This window comes from Curcuma longa, chromosome 11, assembly GCF_044706935.1.
Source record: "Curcuma longa cultivar G26 ecotype Majalengka, Jawa Barat chromosome 11, ITB_CL_G26_1.1, whole genome shotgun sequence".
Lineage (NCBI taxonomy): Eukaryota > Viridiplantae > Streptophyta > Magnoliopsida > Zingiberales > Zingiberaceae > Curcuma > Curcuma longa.
Window position 1 is genome coordinate 7,221,151 of NC_133871.1, and position 14,021 is coordinate 7,235,171.

Below are 14,021 nucleotides of genomic sequence, written 5' to 3' on the forward strand. Positions count from 1 at the left end.
AGATCTTGTATTGATTGACATATAAGAATGAAGCTTTTGTTACAAATCTAAGTTAAAAGTTGTCTGAAATGAAGATCTTTTGTTAAGTTAGGCAACTTTTGATATTGTTCATCCCATTTATATGTATTTTTCACTATATGAATTACAGACCATTTATTATTTTTATGTCAGATGTATTTTTTATCATTAAAATTGCGAGCCCTTCACACCATATGAGATGCATTTGTTTATGTGGATTGTAATACATTACTTAGTAAATATTCACATATTAATTTTTATATAAAGTAAAGAAGAATAATGTATAAGAGTATAAAGGAGAAAAATATAAGAGAAATGTGAATTTTTTACCTAAATGAAATTAAAGGTAAAGTTGTGGTAAACCATTAATAAAATTTAATTGTTAGAAAATGTTAAATCTCTTAAATAAGGTGATTAAAAGTGAATCAAATATTTAATCAGCTTAGTAATAAGGTAAAATCATAATGTAAATTTAATGGTGAGAATTTGCTATATGATTAAAGATGAGTTAAAAAATTTAATAATCTTAATTATTTATTGGCCTTTGAATTTATTATTATTTTTATATAGTAATTATAATATTTTTTATATTTACTTTGTTGCGTTTTACTTTAATATTATTGCAATCCACTTTCACATGAACAAAATTTATTTTTCGAGAGGCCTAAGTAAGATAATTAAATTTTAGCATAGTAAAATTTTACAATGATATTATTTAAAGTTTATTTTATTTTACAGAAAACCAACAGTAATATTATGATATTATAATAAAAAATTACGTAAAAATTAAAAAAAATACTCATTTTTATTTAAATCATGGAAGAGACGACCCTTTTTGATTTATTATGAAAAGGACATCTCATCCTATGTCATTATTTTTTTTATTTATGAAACTACCTTTATTTTTTATGTTGTTATAACAACGACAAATGAATATGTGTTACAGTATCAACTTTTCAAGTTTGATCAACACTAATAAATTATATTATAACAGTTATGACTATACACTTTATCTCTAATAACATTATGTTATAACAACACTTTGATATGATCAATACTAATAATATTATGTTGTAACAACTATAGTTCATAATTTTTGTAATATGGACGTTTCATTTTTGATCAATAATAATCAACATTGATCAATATGGGTCAACATCATATTATAGCAGCTATGAATCATAGCTACTATAATATGAATATTTTATTTTTATCAATACTAGTTAATATTATATTATAAAAATTATAGAATCAAAAAATGATAATCCCAAGCCAACATCTCTAGGGGTGGTCGGCCCGGCGAAAGTTTCCCACCGACCACAGGGTAAATCGGGAAGCGCATACGGTGGCCAATATAGCATCCTTTGATTGCGTTCTCCATTTGGAAAAAAAAAATTATAGAATCAAAGTTTTTACAATTGTGTAGTTGTAGTAATAACTATGATATCAAAGCTGCTATAATTGTATAGTAGCTATAATCTTATAACAGTTATAATAGCGTCAAAAACATGGATAATTTTGAAAAATAAAATATGCATAAGATGGAATGAGTTCACTTTCGATAATAAATAAAAATATATATATTTTTTACAATTTGAATAAAAAAGTGTTCTTTTGACTTTTGCCTATAAAAAAATTCATATTTTTAAGACTTTAGTATGTGAAAATATAATTGATAATTAATAATTTGTTATTATAATATTTTAAAGACTTAGATGATTTTAAAGACATTTTTAAGATCATAATATTATTTATTTTCAAATATTTCAACGTGGAGTCCAATTAGATGGGCCCAAAGCCCACAGCACTAGTCCCGGTGGCAGATTCGTAATTTAGCCAGCCCATGGTGCCGTCGATAAAGCTACGCCTCCGGCGAAAAGCGAGCCAGTGTTACTGAAACCCTAAAACTCCAACGAAATGGCGACGGAGAAGCCGACTGCCTCCTTGGAGAAGATTAAGGATTTCTTGAACTCCCAAATCAACGACGAGGCCACTTGGGCCTTCAACATGGTAATCTCAGATCTATCCAGTCTTTGCTCGCGTGCTTTTTGTTGTTATAGATCTTTATGTTTCATTCTCTTTCCATCGCTGTAAGGAAGGAAGTTTATATGGTTTGAGATAGCGCCACCAAGCAGCAGTGATTGTTTAACTGTTTTTCAGATTCTTCACAAGTCAAGTTAATATCTTTGTGTACCTGGACGATCCACTTTAGAGTGGAATTTTCCAGAAATTTTCTACAATTTACGAGTGTTTATCGCAGTAGAACGGAGTAGTGCTTTGTTAAAAGTAATTGCACAGATGATCGTAGATGTGGAAACTGCTTCATGATCATCAGCTAAATGTTGCATTCGCCCTGATCTTTGTTAACAACATCATGAAATTGTAGGAATGTCTCTTGGTAGGGTAACGATATTCTATTTGAAACCAAGAATGATTAGTTCGTACCAATTGTTCTGTAACTTTTAGGAGTAACGTTTTCAGGCTCATGAGTTTGGAATTGTGACATTGTACTGATAGCTAGTATCCTCGATCTTGTCAATGATTTTGTGAGCTTATGTGTTGAATGTCATGCCTAGTTGTATTTAGTTTACTAGATATAAATATACATCTCCACATCTGCAATGAATGTTCCATGATATAGATCCATCAATTTAACTTACTGTGACTTTAGGCACAAGTTTGGAATTATGAATCGTTCATATACAAGATTGGCATACAGCTGAACATTGGAGGTTAACTAGTATCATATATGCTGTTAGCGCTTTTGTGAAGTCGTGTGGCAGGACATTTTTCCTTTCAATTACTTTAGCAGCTACTGCTTATGTGCAAGGCATGTTCTTTTACATAGCTGCATAGATTTAACTTACAACTTTAACTGAGTAGTCTCAGGTTGATAAAATATGTTGCACCATCAATCGAACAGTATTTTCTTATTTCAAAGCTGATTTCCTCAACTGATTATCTTCGGTAAAAGAATGATCTTTTGTTTGTATTCATTGGGGTACTCCGTATCCTGATGTAAGTGAACTTCCATATGTAGTATTGCTGGGTGTGTTGGAAGAAAAGTAAAATAAATGAACCTTAGGAAGATGAAGCTAAGATCTCCTGTATCGATACTTTCTTTGAGCAAGTATTCTTTGAATCTTTCTTAGGGATTAACTCTCAATAAATCTTGGAATATGGAACTATGGTTTTCAGAATCCTGTTCCTGATGTTTATCATAATATCAAAGATAAATCTCTGTGCCATGTCAGTTGAGTTGTAGGTGATAAACTTCAGTATCCATGGTTGGCATTCAAGTTTGAAATGTAAAAGATGTACAAATTAGACAAAAAAGTTTTTTTGTTGCATAATGTTAGTTTATAACTATTTAAAAACAATTTGCAGAAGCTTCTACGCGCCCTTGGCTTGTTTTGTGGATCGATATTCATAATGCGCAATTTTGGAGATCTTATGGCTATCTGAAGAGATCATAAGTTGTCTTCAATGGGCTGGGCACAAATGGTTTGCCACACTGCTATTTCTAGGATTTTCTGTGTTTGATACGATGAACTTGTCTTCTATCTGGTGTTTTAGGGATATAAACTCTGATGAATAAATGAACGATATACCATTTGGAGATCTGATACTAGTTTATGGCATTAATCGATTGATATAATCCGATTGTACTTGTTTCGATCTACTTGCTTAACTAGATTAAGCCAATTATTTTACATAATTCAATTAACTTAACTAACCCAATCAAAACAGTTGAAATTAAACTGCCTTAATAGTTTAGGGCTCATCAACTTTCTTTATCAGTTATATATATTATTTATTTATCATTATTATTATTTTTAATTAAGGTGTTAAGTTTAGAGCCCAATATATATATATATTTCTTTTTAGAGGTTAGAAGGCGTATTTAATAAAATAAAATTATTTATATAGAGGAGAAAATAATAAAGTTATTTGGGCAAAATTTAAATGGGGGTAAAAGTAAAATCTTTAGATGAGTGTTTCTTTAATAATTGTATTTTGAAAATATCTCTTCCATTACTGTTGTAGTGATTATTAATAATTATTATAATACGTAAAAGTTATTGATAATTATTATAATTTGTAAAAATTATTCAGTAGTTATTATAATGTATTTAGAATTTATATTATGTATAAGAGTAGTTATTATAATTTTTAGAAGTTATTGAGTATTGTTATAAAGTATAAAAATTATTCAGTAGTTGTTATAATGTGTTCAAGGTAAGATTATGATTTAATATTTATATTGTATAGCAGCTATCTAAAATCTACTATAATGTATTTAGGATGAATTTAAAATTTAAAGTATCTTAACAATATTATATCAAAATGATATTTACTAACTTGGTCAAAAAAGTATTTAAATTTCATCATAATCACTTTAAAACAGCCTTAAAAGTAATTAGATAATTATTACAATCTTAAATTTTAAATTCATCCTAAATACATTGTAATAATTATTGGATAATTTTTATATATTATAATAGTTATTCGATGTCTTTGATACAGTATAAATATTAAATCTTAAATATTAAATTTATCATAAATATATTATAGTAGTTATGTAGTTACTATCACAGTGCTGAATCAATGATATTTATAAAATTATTGATGAGATTTTTTTTTTAAGAGCGTCTATTTTCTCTTCATTTGAGATAATTTAAACGCCTTATGGATTTTTAAGTAAGTTAATTTATAATTAAATATTAGAAAAATATTTTTTAAAAAAAATAAAGAAGCGGTAGAGAAATGATACTTACTAGAAATGGTAGTATGAAATTGTAGTATGACACTCATAATTACATACATGTCAGTGTGATCTATTATCAATGTGAAATGTGAGTGTCATGTTACGATTTCATATTGTGTATCATCACTCGTACAGAGAATCATACAATGATTGAAGGAATTTCCAATCACGTGTGATACATGTGCATGTCAATGACTTTCAATACAAGCAGACAACTGCACAGTCTGCTGTGTGGAACAAATAAGAGCATGGGGCCCACGCCGATCGTCCAATCCTAATCGATATTGCCCACCCTGTCCCAAGTCAAATTTTCATTCTGCCGCTTATAAGTTTGCATAATTTCCATTGTACACCTTTATAGTTTGCAATTTTATCCAGTCGGCCCGAGTCCACTCCTGTCATTTCAGCCGTTGTGTGATGAGAGCCATTGCCGTTCCAAATTCCACCTCCTCATTCCTCCCTTCAGGCTTCCGGCTTCCAGCTTCCAGCTCATACCGATTTCTCCTCTTCATCTTCTCTCCGATCGGATAAGGTAATGATATGCCTCGGATTATTATTCGGTTGTGTGGATCTTGAGTAGGAACAAGAACAAGATTCCATGTTTTCAAACAGTTTTAACTGTTTTATATTTCAACTGCGATTTTTGGCAGAACAGGTTGATACTGGAAGATCCAATCCCCATTAGGGTTGCTGCAAGCGACCGAGTTGTTCCAGATCCAGTTCAAAGTTTCCACCTTGCTGCTGCGTTGTGGCGATCATCAAAGAGTTGAATCTTTTGTCATAGAGTCTGTGTTTGTTTCGAATATCTAGGGTTTGGGCTTCCGTACGAGTGGCTAGATGAAGGATTCCCGCTCGCCTCTCCTATCTTTCCTCCCTAAGCCCGCCTCCTCTCCGGAAGGCATCAAATTCGACGGCCACGGGCACCTTGGTTTTCCCGGACTGGGGGCTTCCGGCTTGAAGAAGAGAGGCCAGAGCAGCCGCTCATGGATCGAGATCGACAGCGCCGGAAACTCGCGTGTGGTTGCGCTGGATAAAACCGCTTTGATGAAGACGTGCGGCTTGCCGTCCCGGGATCTCCGTCTTCTGGATCCGGTGTTTGTTTACCCTTCCACCATTCTTGGCCGCGGGAGCGCCATCGTCGTCAGCCTCGAGCAAGTCCGGTGCATAATAATGGCGGATGTTGTGTTGCTCGTCAGGTCTGCTGATAACTCTTCGATGCAGTATGAATCAGAACTGTGTCAGCGGCTGCGTATGATGAATGATCAAAATGGTATCTCTCTGCCAACTATGGATAAACTGCTTTCTTGGAAATCTAAATGCAAGAACACAGTTTAGGGTTTAGACTATAATTTCTCAAGTGGATTCAATTTTCATAGCTTAAGCCCCTGGAAATTTATGTACCTGAGAGAAATTCTCTTCATGCTATCATTGCTTTGGTTATTGTTGTACTATTTCCTAAATTACTATCCAGGTTAACATAGTATCAAAGTTTAAGTACTATTTCATGGCTAGATCATTTCCCTACGTGCTTGCTTGATCTTGAACTTGGAGGAGGTAATTGATAATGATCTTCGCTTTCTGATGTTTTAAGAGTTGGATTTCTTTTGTAAAAATAGCTCAAACTTTTGGGGAAATCAGTTACTTGATCAATCTTCTAAGATATAAAGCTCAATTGTTTGATGAAAGCTAACTTACTGGTGCACCTTTTTGGAAATATTGCTCTTGATAATATGTTGTCCTTCTTATAGATGACCTTCCGTTTGAGTTCAAGGCTCTAGAACTTGCTCTAGAATTGGCATCCACTTCGCTTGATAGTCAGGTACTTGTATTCTGATTTTTAAAAAACTGTTCTTTTTTAAGCTCACTAGCACTGTAATTCTGATATGCAGTAAGTATTGTTCTAAAACATAATATCTTGCTTGTGAATTATTTTTGTGAACATTGGACAATAGAGAAGAGTTCTTTTATCATGCTTGTCTTACTTAAACAGGTAACTGACTTGGAAATTGAGGTTTATCCGGTGTTGGAGGAACTAGCATCATCCGTTAGCACCGCTAACCTTGAGCATGTCAGAAGACTAAAAAGTCAGCTTCTAGCATTGACTCATAGGGTTCAGAAGGTACTTGAAACATTTTTTTACTTGGATAAATTTAGTTTGCCCTCTGAATTTTTTAGTTCATTTGAATTGTTTCCACTATTAGAACGTTGCACAGGGACATCCATTGCTAATGAGTTGTATGGTCAAATATTTTTTATTGTTGCACCAGATGACACAAGTGATCCATCCAGAAGAATGTTTCTATCCAAAATTATACTGCTTAGAAATTTTAGGTAATTTAGGCTAGTTTAAGATAGATAATTTAATTTCAAGTCACCAAGTTAAACAAAAGTTTTAAAGTTACTCTGCTCGATGAAATTTTCCCAAGACAGTTATTTGAATTGGTAGTATCTATTTTTCAGATGCATGACGAAATAGAACAGCTCATGGATGATGACGGGGACATGGCTGAGATGTACTTAACTGAGAAGAAGGAGAGGGTGGAATCTTATTTATCTAATGAAGCATACATGAACACAACACAAACTGGTGATTGGGTCTCACATTCTGCACCTGCCTCACCCACCTGTTCTAGTAGTGGTCTACCAGAGAAAGGCTCAAGTAATTTGAGCTTCAGCAAGCATGAGAGCTCAAGAGAATCCTCTGCTAAGGGAAGACAAGTTGAAGTACTAGAGATGTTACTCGAAGCATATTTTGTAGTCATTGGCAGTACTCTAAGTAAATTATTATCTGTAAGTGTTAAGACTCCAGTTTTGTTTATTGACATGCTAGCTTGTCACATCAAAACATATAGATTTAGTTGTTTAAAAAATAAACTAATGCTTTAGATGTAAATAAATATTCAATTAATCATAACATGGTAACAACATGATAGTTCATGAGTTCCAAACTCTTCTTGTTATTCTTCCATGGTCAAGTCAATCTAAAGCTTAGCTTAGTCCACTTGACAACAAGGGAGATGTTAGACATTAGTATTTGCTTGTTAGATTGCGAAAGCATATACTGGACCTTCTGTAAAAAGTTTATGCATTTCAGATTTGGATAATTCTATATCATGTCTGATGATTTCAATCAATATTGATCTTAAGTGTCTAAATTATTTGCAATTTGGTGATCTCACAGCTTAAAGAATACATTGATGACACAGAAGACTTCATAAATATCAAGCTGGTAAGTATGAGTAAATTATCAATCTCTAGTAAGAAAACTGTGTTGCTGGATTCTCTTCAAGTCATTCATGGTCTCAACAGGACAATGTCCGGAACCAGCTCATCCAGTTCGAGTTGCTGCTTGCAGCCGCGACCTTTGTGGTGACTATGTTTGCTGTTGTTACAGGAGTCTTTGGTATGAACTTCGAGGACTCTGTGTTTGACACTGCATCCACTTTCAATTGGGTGGTGGTTGTATCGACCATATTGTGTATAGTGGTATATTCCTTCATTTTACTATACTTCAAGCACAAAAAATTGCTTCCGGTATGAAATGTTATCTTCGTTAAAAAATCCAACGTCGTCTTATATTCATGTGTTATTCTCGTGCAGATTCAAGTAGACAGTATGTTGTAGTTTTTGCATCAGGTTCATTATGAACAGTTGGTATTGTTCATATTCATCTATTATGTGCCCCCTATTTTCTCTTGATGTTTTTATAAAATGAGCCATTTTATACTTCAGTGGGTTTAAATTACGGATATTTAGTGAATGCCATGTCTTGAATTATTGTTTAGTCATTAGTGTAAATTTAAGATAATTATACTCACACAATACCCTCTTTTAGGCATTTGCAAAGGTCTTTATTGTGTCTATGTTGACCATAAATAACACTTGAGATTATACTTTCAATGATATAAGAATCATTAAAAGACTTTTTGCTTAACAACACTTGAGATTATGACTTCTCGATCAGTTGACACATTGATTTAGATAATCAAGGTATGCCTTTAAAATTAGTCATCTCCGATGCGTATCGATTAACAACTTTCAACATTCTTGTTAGGTTAATTGTAGGGCCGAGACAAGACATTAGAGCCTCTAGTGAATGTGTCAATTGTGTCCTTTCCGTGTATACTTATAGATTAAAATTAAATTTTGGCAATTATTTTCTAAGATGCAATAATTTTTCATCGATTGATTAAATTTTTAAATAAAAATTAAATAAATCAAATCGTTTAATTGAGGGTTATCCAAATTAATTAAAATAATTTTAAATATTATGAAAAATTTACTTAAGGTTATATGTTTATTTGTTTATGATTATAAATTAATTTTTTATTTCCATTATGTCAATAAAAACGAAATTTTAAAATCAAAATAATTAATGTGTCGATAAAAATTGTAACTTGTTTTGGACACAACCCAACTAATTTAATTAAATTTCTACACCAGTGATTGTTTTAATTTTTAAAATGATTACAATTTACATAACTGAGTCAATAGATAATCTAATCGTTACTTGATTATAATTTTAAGTTGAATCTGATTTACACTCGGCCTAATGTTGGCTTTAAAAGAGCCATGGTCGACATGGGACAACTAGTCATACCCAACCTTAGTTTGTTAAGTCTAATTTTCAAGCCATAGCCGATATGGGACAACTAGTCATACCCAATCTTAATTTGTTAAGTTTAATCAGAGACATGAGCTACTTTCTTTGTCTAATACAAATCAAATTGGATAAATTTAAAATTAAATATAGTTTTCTCTTCTACTTACTTGAGCAGCTTCAAATTAGATATTAAATTTTTATTCACTTAAAAAATTGATTTAAGATTTATTCCTGAAAATAAAACGTTCTTTTATTTGATTTCATTATTTAAAAATTTTAATTTCTAATAAAAGGATGCTCAAACTTTTTTGAATAAGTTCAATTGTTCAAGTTTGACTATTTATTTAAGATGATATTAAGTTTTCATTTGAGTTGTTTGAAGTTTTTAATATTATAATTTTTTTATATATTTTTTAAAGATTCTTTATTATGTATAAATTTGATAAAGATAAAATAATTCGTAAGCGTAGATCTTATTTATCCGTCAGTTTAATGAGCTCAACATAAATAAATAAATATAAAATTAATTATCGTACCAAAAAATCTCCAACCACTCGAATCGGTAAAAAATCTTTTAAAATGTTGATAAAATCTTTGTGTTTAAAATTGATTTTCTTTTGTTTATTTTTAAAAGAAAAACCATAAAAGTTGAATGGGTCATCTGCAAAGAAATTGCCCACCACTGTTGGCATGCCAAATCGGTAATCCGTATCCTTCCTTGGAGCCTGTCGAATCGTGAGGCAGGTAAAGTTTCGGGTAGGAACACTGCCAATAATTCCGTTTCCTTGCCCACCGCGGCTCCGGGGAGAAACCCTAAAACAAACTTAAAAGAAAGCCTAATCTGTGAGCGGTGCTTTTGGCGTTTGGCGTCGAATCCGGCGAACTCCAGCGATTCCGGTCGTCTCTCCCTCTTTCGAAGCTCTTGTTCTCGATCTTTGTTTTATTTAGGTTAGCGGAATCTCACGAACTTCTCCTTCTCTTTTCTTATTTGTCCTTTATTGTCGGCTCCAGAGGCGATGAAACCTTTTATTGTTTTGGTTATTCTTTTCGTGATGTTGTTTCGCTTTGGTAGTGCATCTTCTTTCTTTGTATCTATCACAGAGTAATCGATGGGCGTGACCCCAGAAAAGTTTCTTTGCTGGTACCTCTGCGGATTATTGGAGAAATTTGAACCTGCTTTTTACTCTCTTTCTCAATTATAATTTGTTGTTATTCTACTTTTCGTAGGTGTCTCTAAATTTCGCAGCAGCCACCAACATGGCTACTCGTAAGTACCAAGACCTCTGCTCAATTGAATAGTTTTTTTTTCTAACAATCTAGTTGCTTGAATTATGCGGTTTGTAATTTGATGATGACATAAATGGAGTAATTTGATATGATTTTATAATTTTTTAAAAAAGTTTTGTGTCCAATGCGTCATTGAAATTGATATGGCAAGTAACCAATAAAGAAGCCAAGATGCCCCATTATTACTCGCAGCATTCTTCATTTCATGAACTATGGTTTGTACTTATAATTGGAGGTTCATGCCTGTGCTATATTCCATCATATAATGTTAAATGCACTCTAAAGGGATGGAAATGTATTGGGCACTAGCTGTTTGTCTTCAACTGGAATTTATACTAGTTTGATTCACTTTCTTATACATTCCTCTGAGAAAATTTTAGATATTTAAATGCTCGTAAGCAACCCTCAAGAAATGACAATCTCCCTTTCTGCAGGTGTTCAGTTTGAGAACAATTGTGAAGTCGGGGTATTCTCTAAGTTGACAAATGCCTACTGTTTGGTTGCAATTGGAGGATCAGAGAGCTTTTACAGGTTAGTGCTTCAAAATTGACTAAAAAACGTTTGTGCTTACTCAGTAGGAACACTATGGTTCGCTGATGCAGTGTGTTCGAGTCTGAGTTGGCTGATGTTATTCCTGTAGTCAAGACCTCTATAGCAGGAACTAGAATTGTTGGACGACTTTGCGCTGGTAAATACTAAAAGGGCAATTTATTCAAGTCTTTTATAACTTTACATGTTTCTATATTATGACATTTTATTTTCTTCAATGCAGGAAATAAGAATGGGCTTCTTTTGCCACACACCACAACCGACCAAGGCAATTTCCTCCCCTTGAATACTTCCCCATTTCATTTGTTTATTGCCTCTTTCATTTTGGATAATTTTGTTTTTTTTCCTAATTGTTTTTTGGGCAAGGCTGGATGCATTTTATAATTCACTTAACCATGTATGTCTTGTAGCTCATTTGTAGATATTTTGTACCTTTATGATAATGGAGTGAAATCTCAAGATCAATTTACAGACCCTGACATCCTACTTTATATCATAAATTATGAACTATTTAGTTAAACCACCAAACATAGTGATGGTTATATGTAATATAAGTTATCATGGCAAATCTGTGAACCTTTGGGAATAGCCAATGTTGAACATGGAAAAATGCATGCATTAGGAATTATAGGAAGATACGTGAAAAGCAGGATAAATATAGGGCGATTATATATGTAATCTTGCCATTTGTCATAGAGGATTGACATGGTTATTCTTAAGGATCCTGAGGCTGGCCATGATCACTTAAATGAGACTTTACTTTAGAGAACCAACTTGAAAGAGTATTGTTCAATTCAAAGTAGAATTAGTATTGCAACTATATGGTATTCTTAGTTGTTGTCCTATCCACTATCTGATAACATATGAGGCGAATCAGGATAAAAATGCATTAGATATATACTTGTTGCCTGCAATTTTAGTGGAGCTACATGATTGTTCTTAAGGATCCGAAGCTTGAACATGTTGAATTGTGTGGCCAGTTAGATGAAAATTTTCTGTTGAGGTACTGACTTGAAAGAGTATATTATCCAGTCGTCCAAGATTTTCTAGTGTAGCAACCTATCGAGCATTGAAATGATTAAATGTGGATACAGAGAAGTAGGGCAGGAATTGTTTTTACTTGCAGTTGCACTAGAGAGTGTTGATAGTCATAAATAATATTTTATGAGTTGAACCAGAAATATATTTGTTGAGTTAACTGCTTTACATGTTTAGTTGCAATATAATATAAAATTGGCTCCAATCAGTTGAGATTTATATTGCTTGTTTTTGTTGACTGACTAATATAACTTGATACAAGTCAAGCTAATTGTGCAATAATTTGTCAGTGAAAAGCATGCGTTAACTGAGAAGACAATCCTTCTCTATGGCATTGCTTGATTAGGGGAGCTTTAGTTATTAGCATTCAGTTCCTTCCATAAATGGCATGTGCTTAAGGGATGATGCTATTGTCATACTAATTCCAGAACAGGAGAGCAGCTTTGTTTTAATGAATCAAATAAGAGAATGCCATGATTTTTTTTTTCAAAGAAATTGTGATCGATTGATAGTTGATATAGTGAAAAATCAGAAAAATATTTATTTGATTGGATACAGGTGTATCTTCGAGCATTGCCTAAAATCATCTTATGCTTATTGTTATTTAGAGCTACAACATCTGAGGAACAGTCTGCCTGACGGTGTGGTTGTCCAAAGAATAGACGAAAGGCTATCTGCTTTAGGCAATTGCATTGCTTGCAATGACCATGTTGCTCTTACACATCCTGATCTGGATAGGGTAAGTTATTTTCTCCATCTCATTATCAAGGATTATACCAAACTATCGACTTCATGCTCACCTATACAGTTCAGATTAAGTAAACCTCCTTTGTTTTTCAGGAAACTGAAGAACTCATTGCAGATGTACTTGGTGTGGAAGTGTTTAGGCAAACAATTGCTGGAAACATACTTGTGGGAAGTTACTGTGCATTTTCGAATAAAGGGGGTCTGGTTAGTTTCTGAGCAGGAATCATTCTCGTCGGGCATACATACCATTAACCCTCCCTCTTCTTATCATCTCTCTGTAATCTGAATACAGGTACACCCTCATACATCTATCGAGGACCTTGATGAACTCTCAACCCTTCTCCAAGTCCCTCTGGTCGCAGGAACAGTGAACCGTGGCAGCGAGGTCATTGCTTCTGGAATGACTGTCAATGACTGGACAGCTTTCTGTGGATCCGACACCACCGCGACAGAGCTCTCTGTCATTGAAAGTGTCTTCAAACTAAGAGAGGCACAGCCAAACATTATTGTAGATGAGATGAGGAAGTCGCTCATCGACAGCTACGTGTAGATCATGAATCTAGATAGTGCGATGGAATTGCATGGAGCTAAGATTGCTTAGGATCGATTATGGATTCAACCTTCTGGTGGTCAAAATTATTATACTACAGAAGTTTGTTATTTGCTGTGTGTGGATTGTGAAAGGAGATTAAGTTAAGGAAGAGCTTCGCATAGTTTAGTGAAATAACAAGTGAATTGGTATGGAGCTAACGGCGTGTTGTGAAGTACTTTTTTTTATGTTTGTACTCAATGATCATCTTATTTTAAATTAGAAATGCCTTTATATATGATTTATGCCCACTTTATTTTAAATTAGAAATAAATTTTGTGTCCTTTTTTATAATTTAGGTATTTAGTTATTCAACTAATCTTTGGAGGTGGATGGTCTTTTCTTGTCCATCGGGTGAATTTGGAAGTGCAATTAGTAACACCTTGAATGTTTCATCTCGTTGAAAGAAACTATCTTACAGT

At 33.1% G+C, this 14,021-nt stretch overlaps 3 protein-coding genes across 4 annotated transcripts; all 3 read left to right on the forward strand.

Annotated features, from left to right (window-relative positions):
* The first annotated feature begins 1,893 nt into the window (after positions 1 to 1,893).
* LOC141841181 (mitochondrial import receptor subunit TOM5 homolog) lies at positions 1,894 to 3,676 on the forward strand. The gene is made up of 2 exons (XM_074729311.1): positions 1,894 to 2,028; positions 3,406 to 3,676. The coding sequence occupies exons 1-2, from the start codon at positions 1,936 to 1,938 to the stop codon at positions 3,481 to 3,483; spliced, it is 171 nt and encodes a 56-aa protein (XP_074585412.1). The 5' UTR covers positions 1,894 to 1,935; the 3' UTR covers positions 3,484 to 3,676.
* A 1,511-nt stretch (positions 3,677 to 5,187) lies between these two features.
* LOC141841182 (magnesium transporter MRS2-5-like) lies at positions 5,188 to 8,493 on the forward strand. Its single transcript, XM_074729313.1, has 7 exons — positions 5,188 to 5,318; positions 5,442 to 6,056; positions 6,535 to 6,605; positions 6,777 to 6,905; positions 7,247 to 7,576; positions 7,968 to 8,015; positions 8,096 to 8,493. Exons 2-7 carry the CDS (start codon positions 5,624 to 5,626, stop codon positions 8,324 to 8,326), a joined length of 1,242 nt encoding a protein of 413 aa, XP_074585414.1. The 5' UTR covers positions 5,188 to 5,318; positions 5,442 to 5,623; the 3' UTR covers positions 8,327 to 8,493.
* A 1,743-nt stretch (positions 8,494 to 10,236) lies between these two features.
* Positions 10,237 to 13,837, forward strand: LOC141839768 (eukaryotic translation initiation factor 6-2-like). 2 transcript variants are annotated; one of them, XM_074727591.1, is made up of 8 exons: positions 10,237 to 10,337; positions 10,617 to 10,656; positions 11,111 to 11,207; positions 11,279 to 11,364; positions 11,449 to 11,493; positions 12,872 to 13,002; positions 13,104 to 13,214; positions 13,303 to 13,837. In XM_074727591.1, exons 2-8 carry the CDS (start codon positions 10,647 to 10,649, stop codon positions 13,558 to 13,560), a joined length of 738 nt encoding a protein of 245 aa, XP_074583692.1. In that variant the 5' UTR covers positions 10,237 to 10,337; positions 10,617 to 10,646; the 3' UTR covers positions 13,561 to 13,837. The 2 variants fall into 2 exon arrangements, with proteins under 2 accessions (XP_074583692.1, XP_074583693.1); XM_074727592.1 differs by having other exon boundaries at positions 10,246 to 10,286.
* Positions 13,838 to 14,021: the final 184 nt, after the last annotated feature.

What these genes read in the sequence shown, in the direction of transcription:
- LOC141841182 (XM_074729313.1), top strand. Translation starts at nt 5,624, where the DNA reads ATGAAGGATTCCCGCTCGCCTCTCCTATCTTTCCTCCCTAAGCCCGCC. An exon ending in CTCTAAGTAAATTATTATCT is followed by an intron (nt 7,577 to 7,967) that starts GTAAGTGTTAAG and finishes GTGATCTCACAG; the next exon opens with CTTAAAGAATACATTGATGA. An exon ending in ACTTCATAAATATCAAGCTG is followed by an intron (nt 8,016 to 8,095) that starts GTAAGTATGAGT and finishes TGGTCTCAACAG; the next exon opens with GACAATGTCCGGAACCAGCT.
- LOC141839768 (XM_074727591.1), top strand. An exon ending in TGTTGGACGACTTTGCGCTG is followed by an intron (nt 11,365 to 11,448) that starts GTAAATACTAAA and finishes TCTTCAATGCAG; the next exon opens with GAAATAAGAATGGGCTTCTT. An exon ending in ACACACCACAACCGACCAAG is followed by an intron (nt 11,494 to 12,871) that starts GCAATTTCCTCC and finishes ATTGTTATTTAG; the next exon opens with AGCTACAACATCTGAGGAAC.
- LOC141841181 (XM_074729311.1), top strand. Translation starts at nt 1,936, where the DNA reads ATGGCGACGGAGAAGCCGACTGCCTCCTTGGAGAAGATTAAGGATTTC. An exon ending in CCACTTGGGCCTTCAACATG is followed by an intron (nt 2,029 to 3,405) that starts GTAATCTCAGAT and finishes AACAATTTGCAG; the next exon opens with AAGCTTCTACGCGCCCTTGG.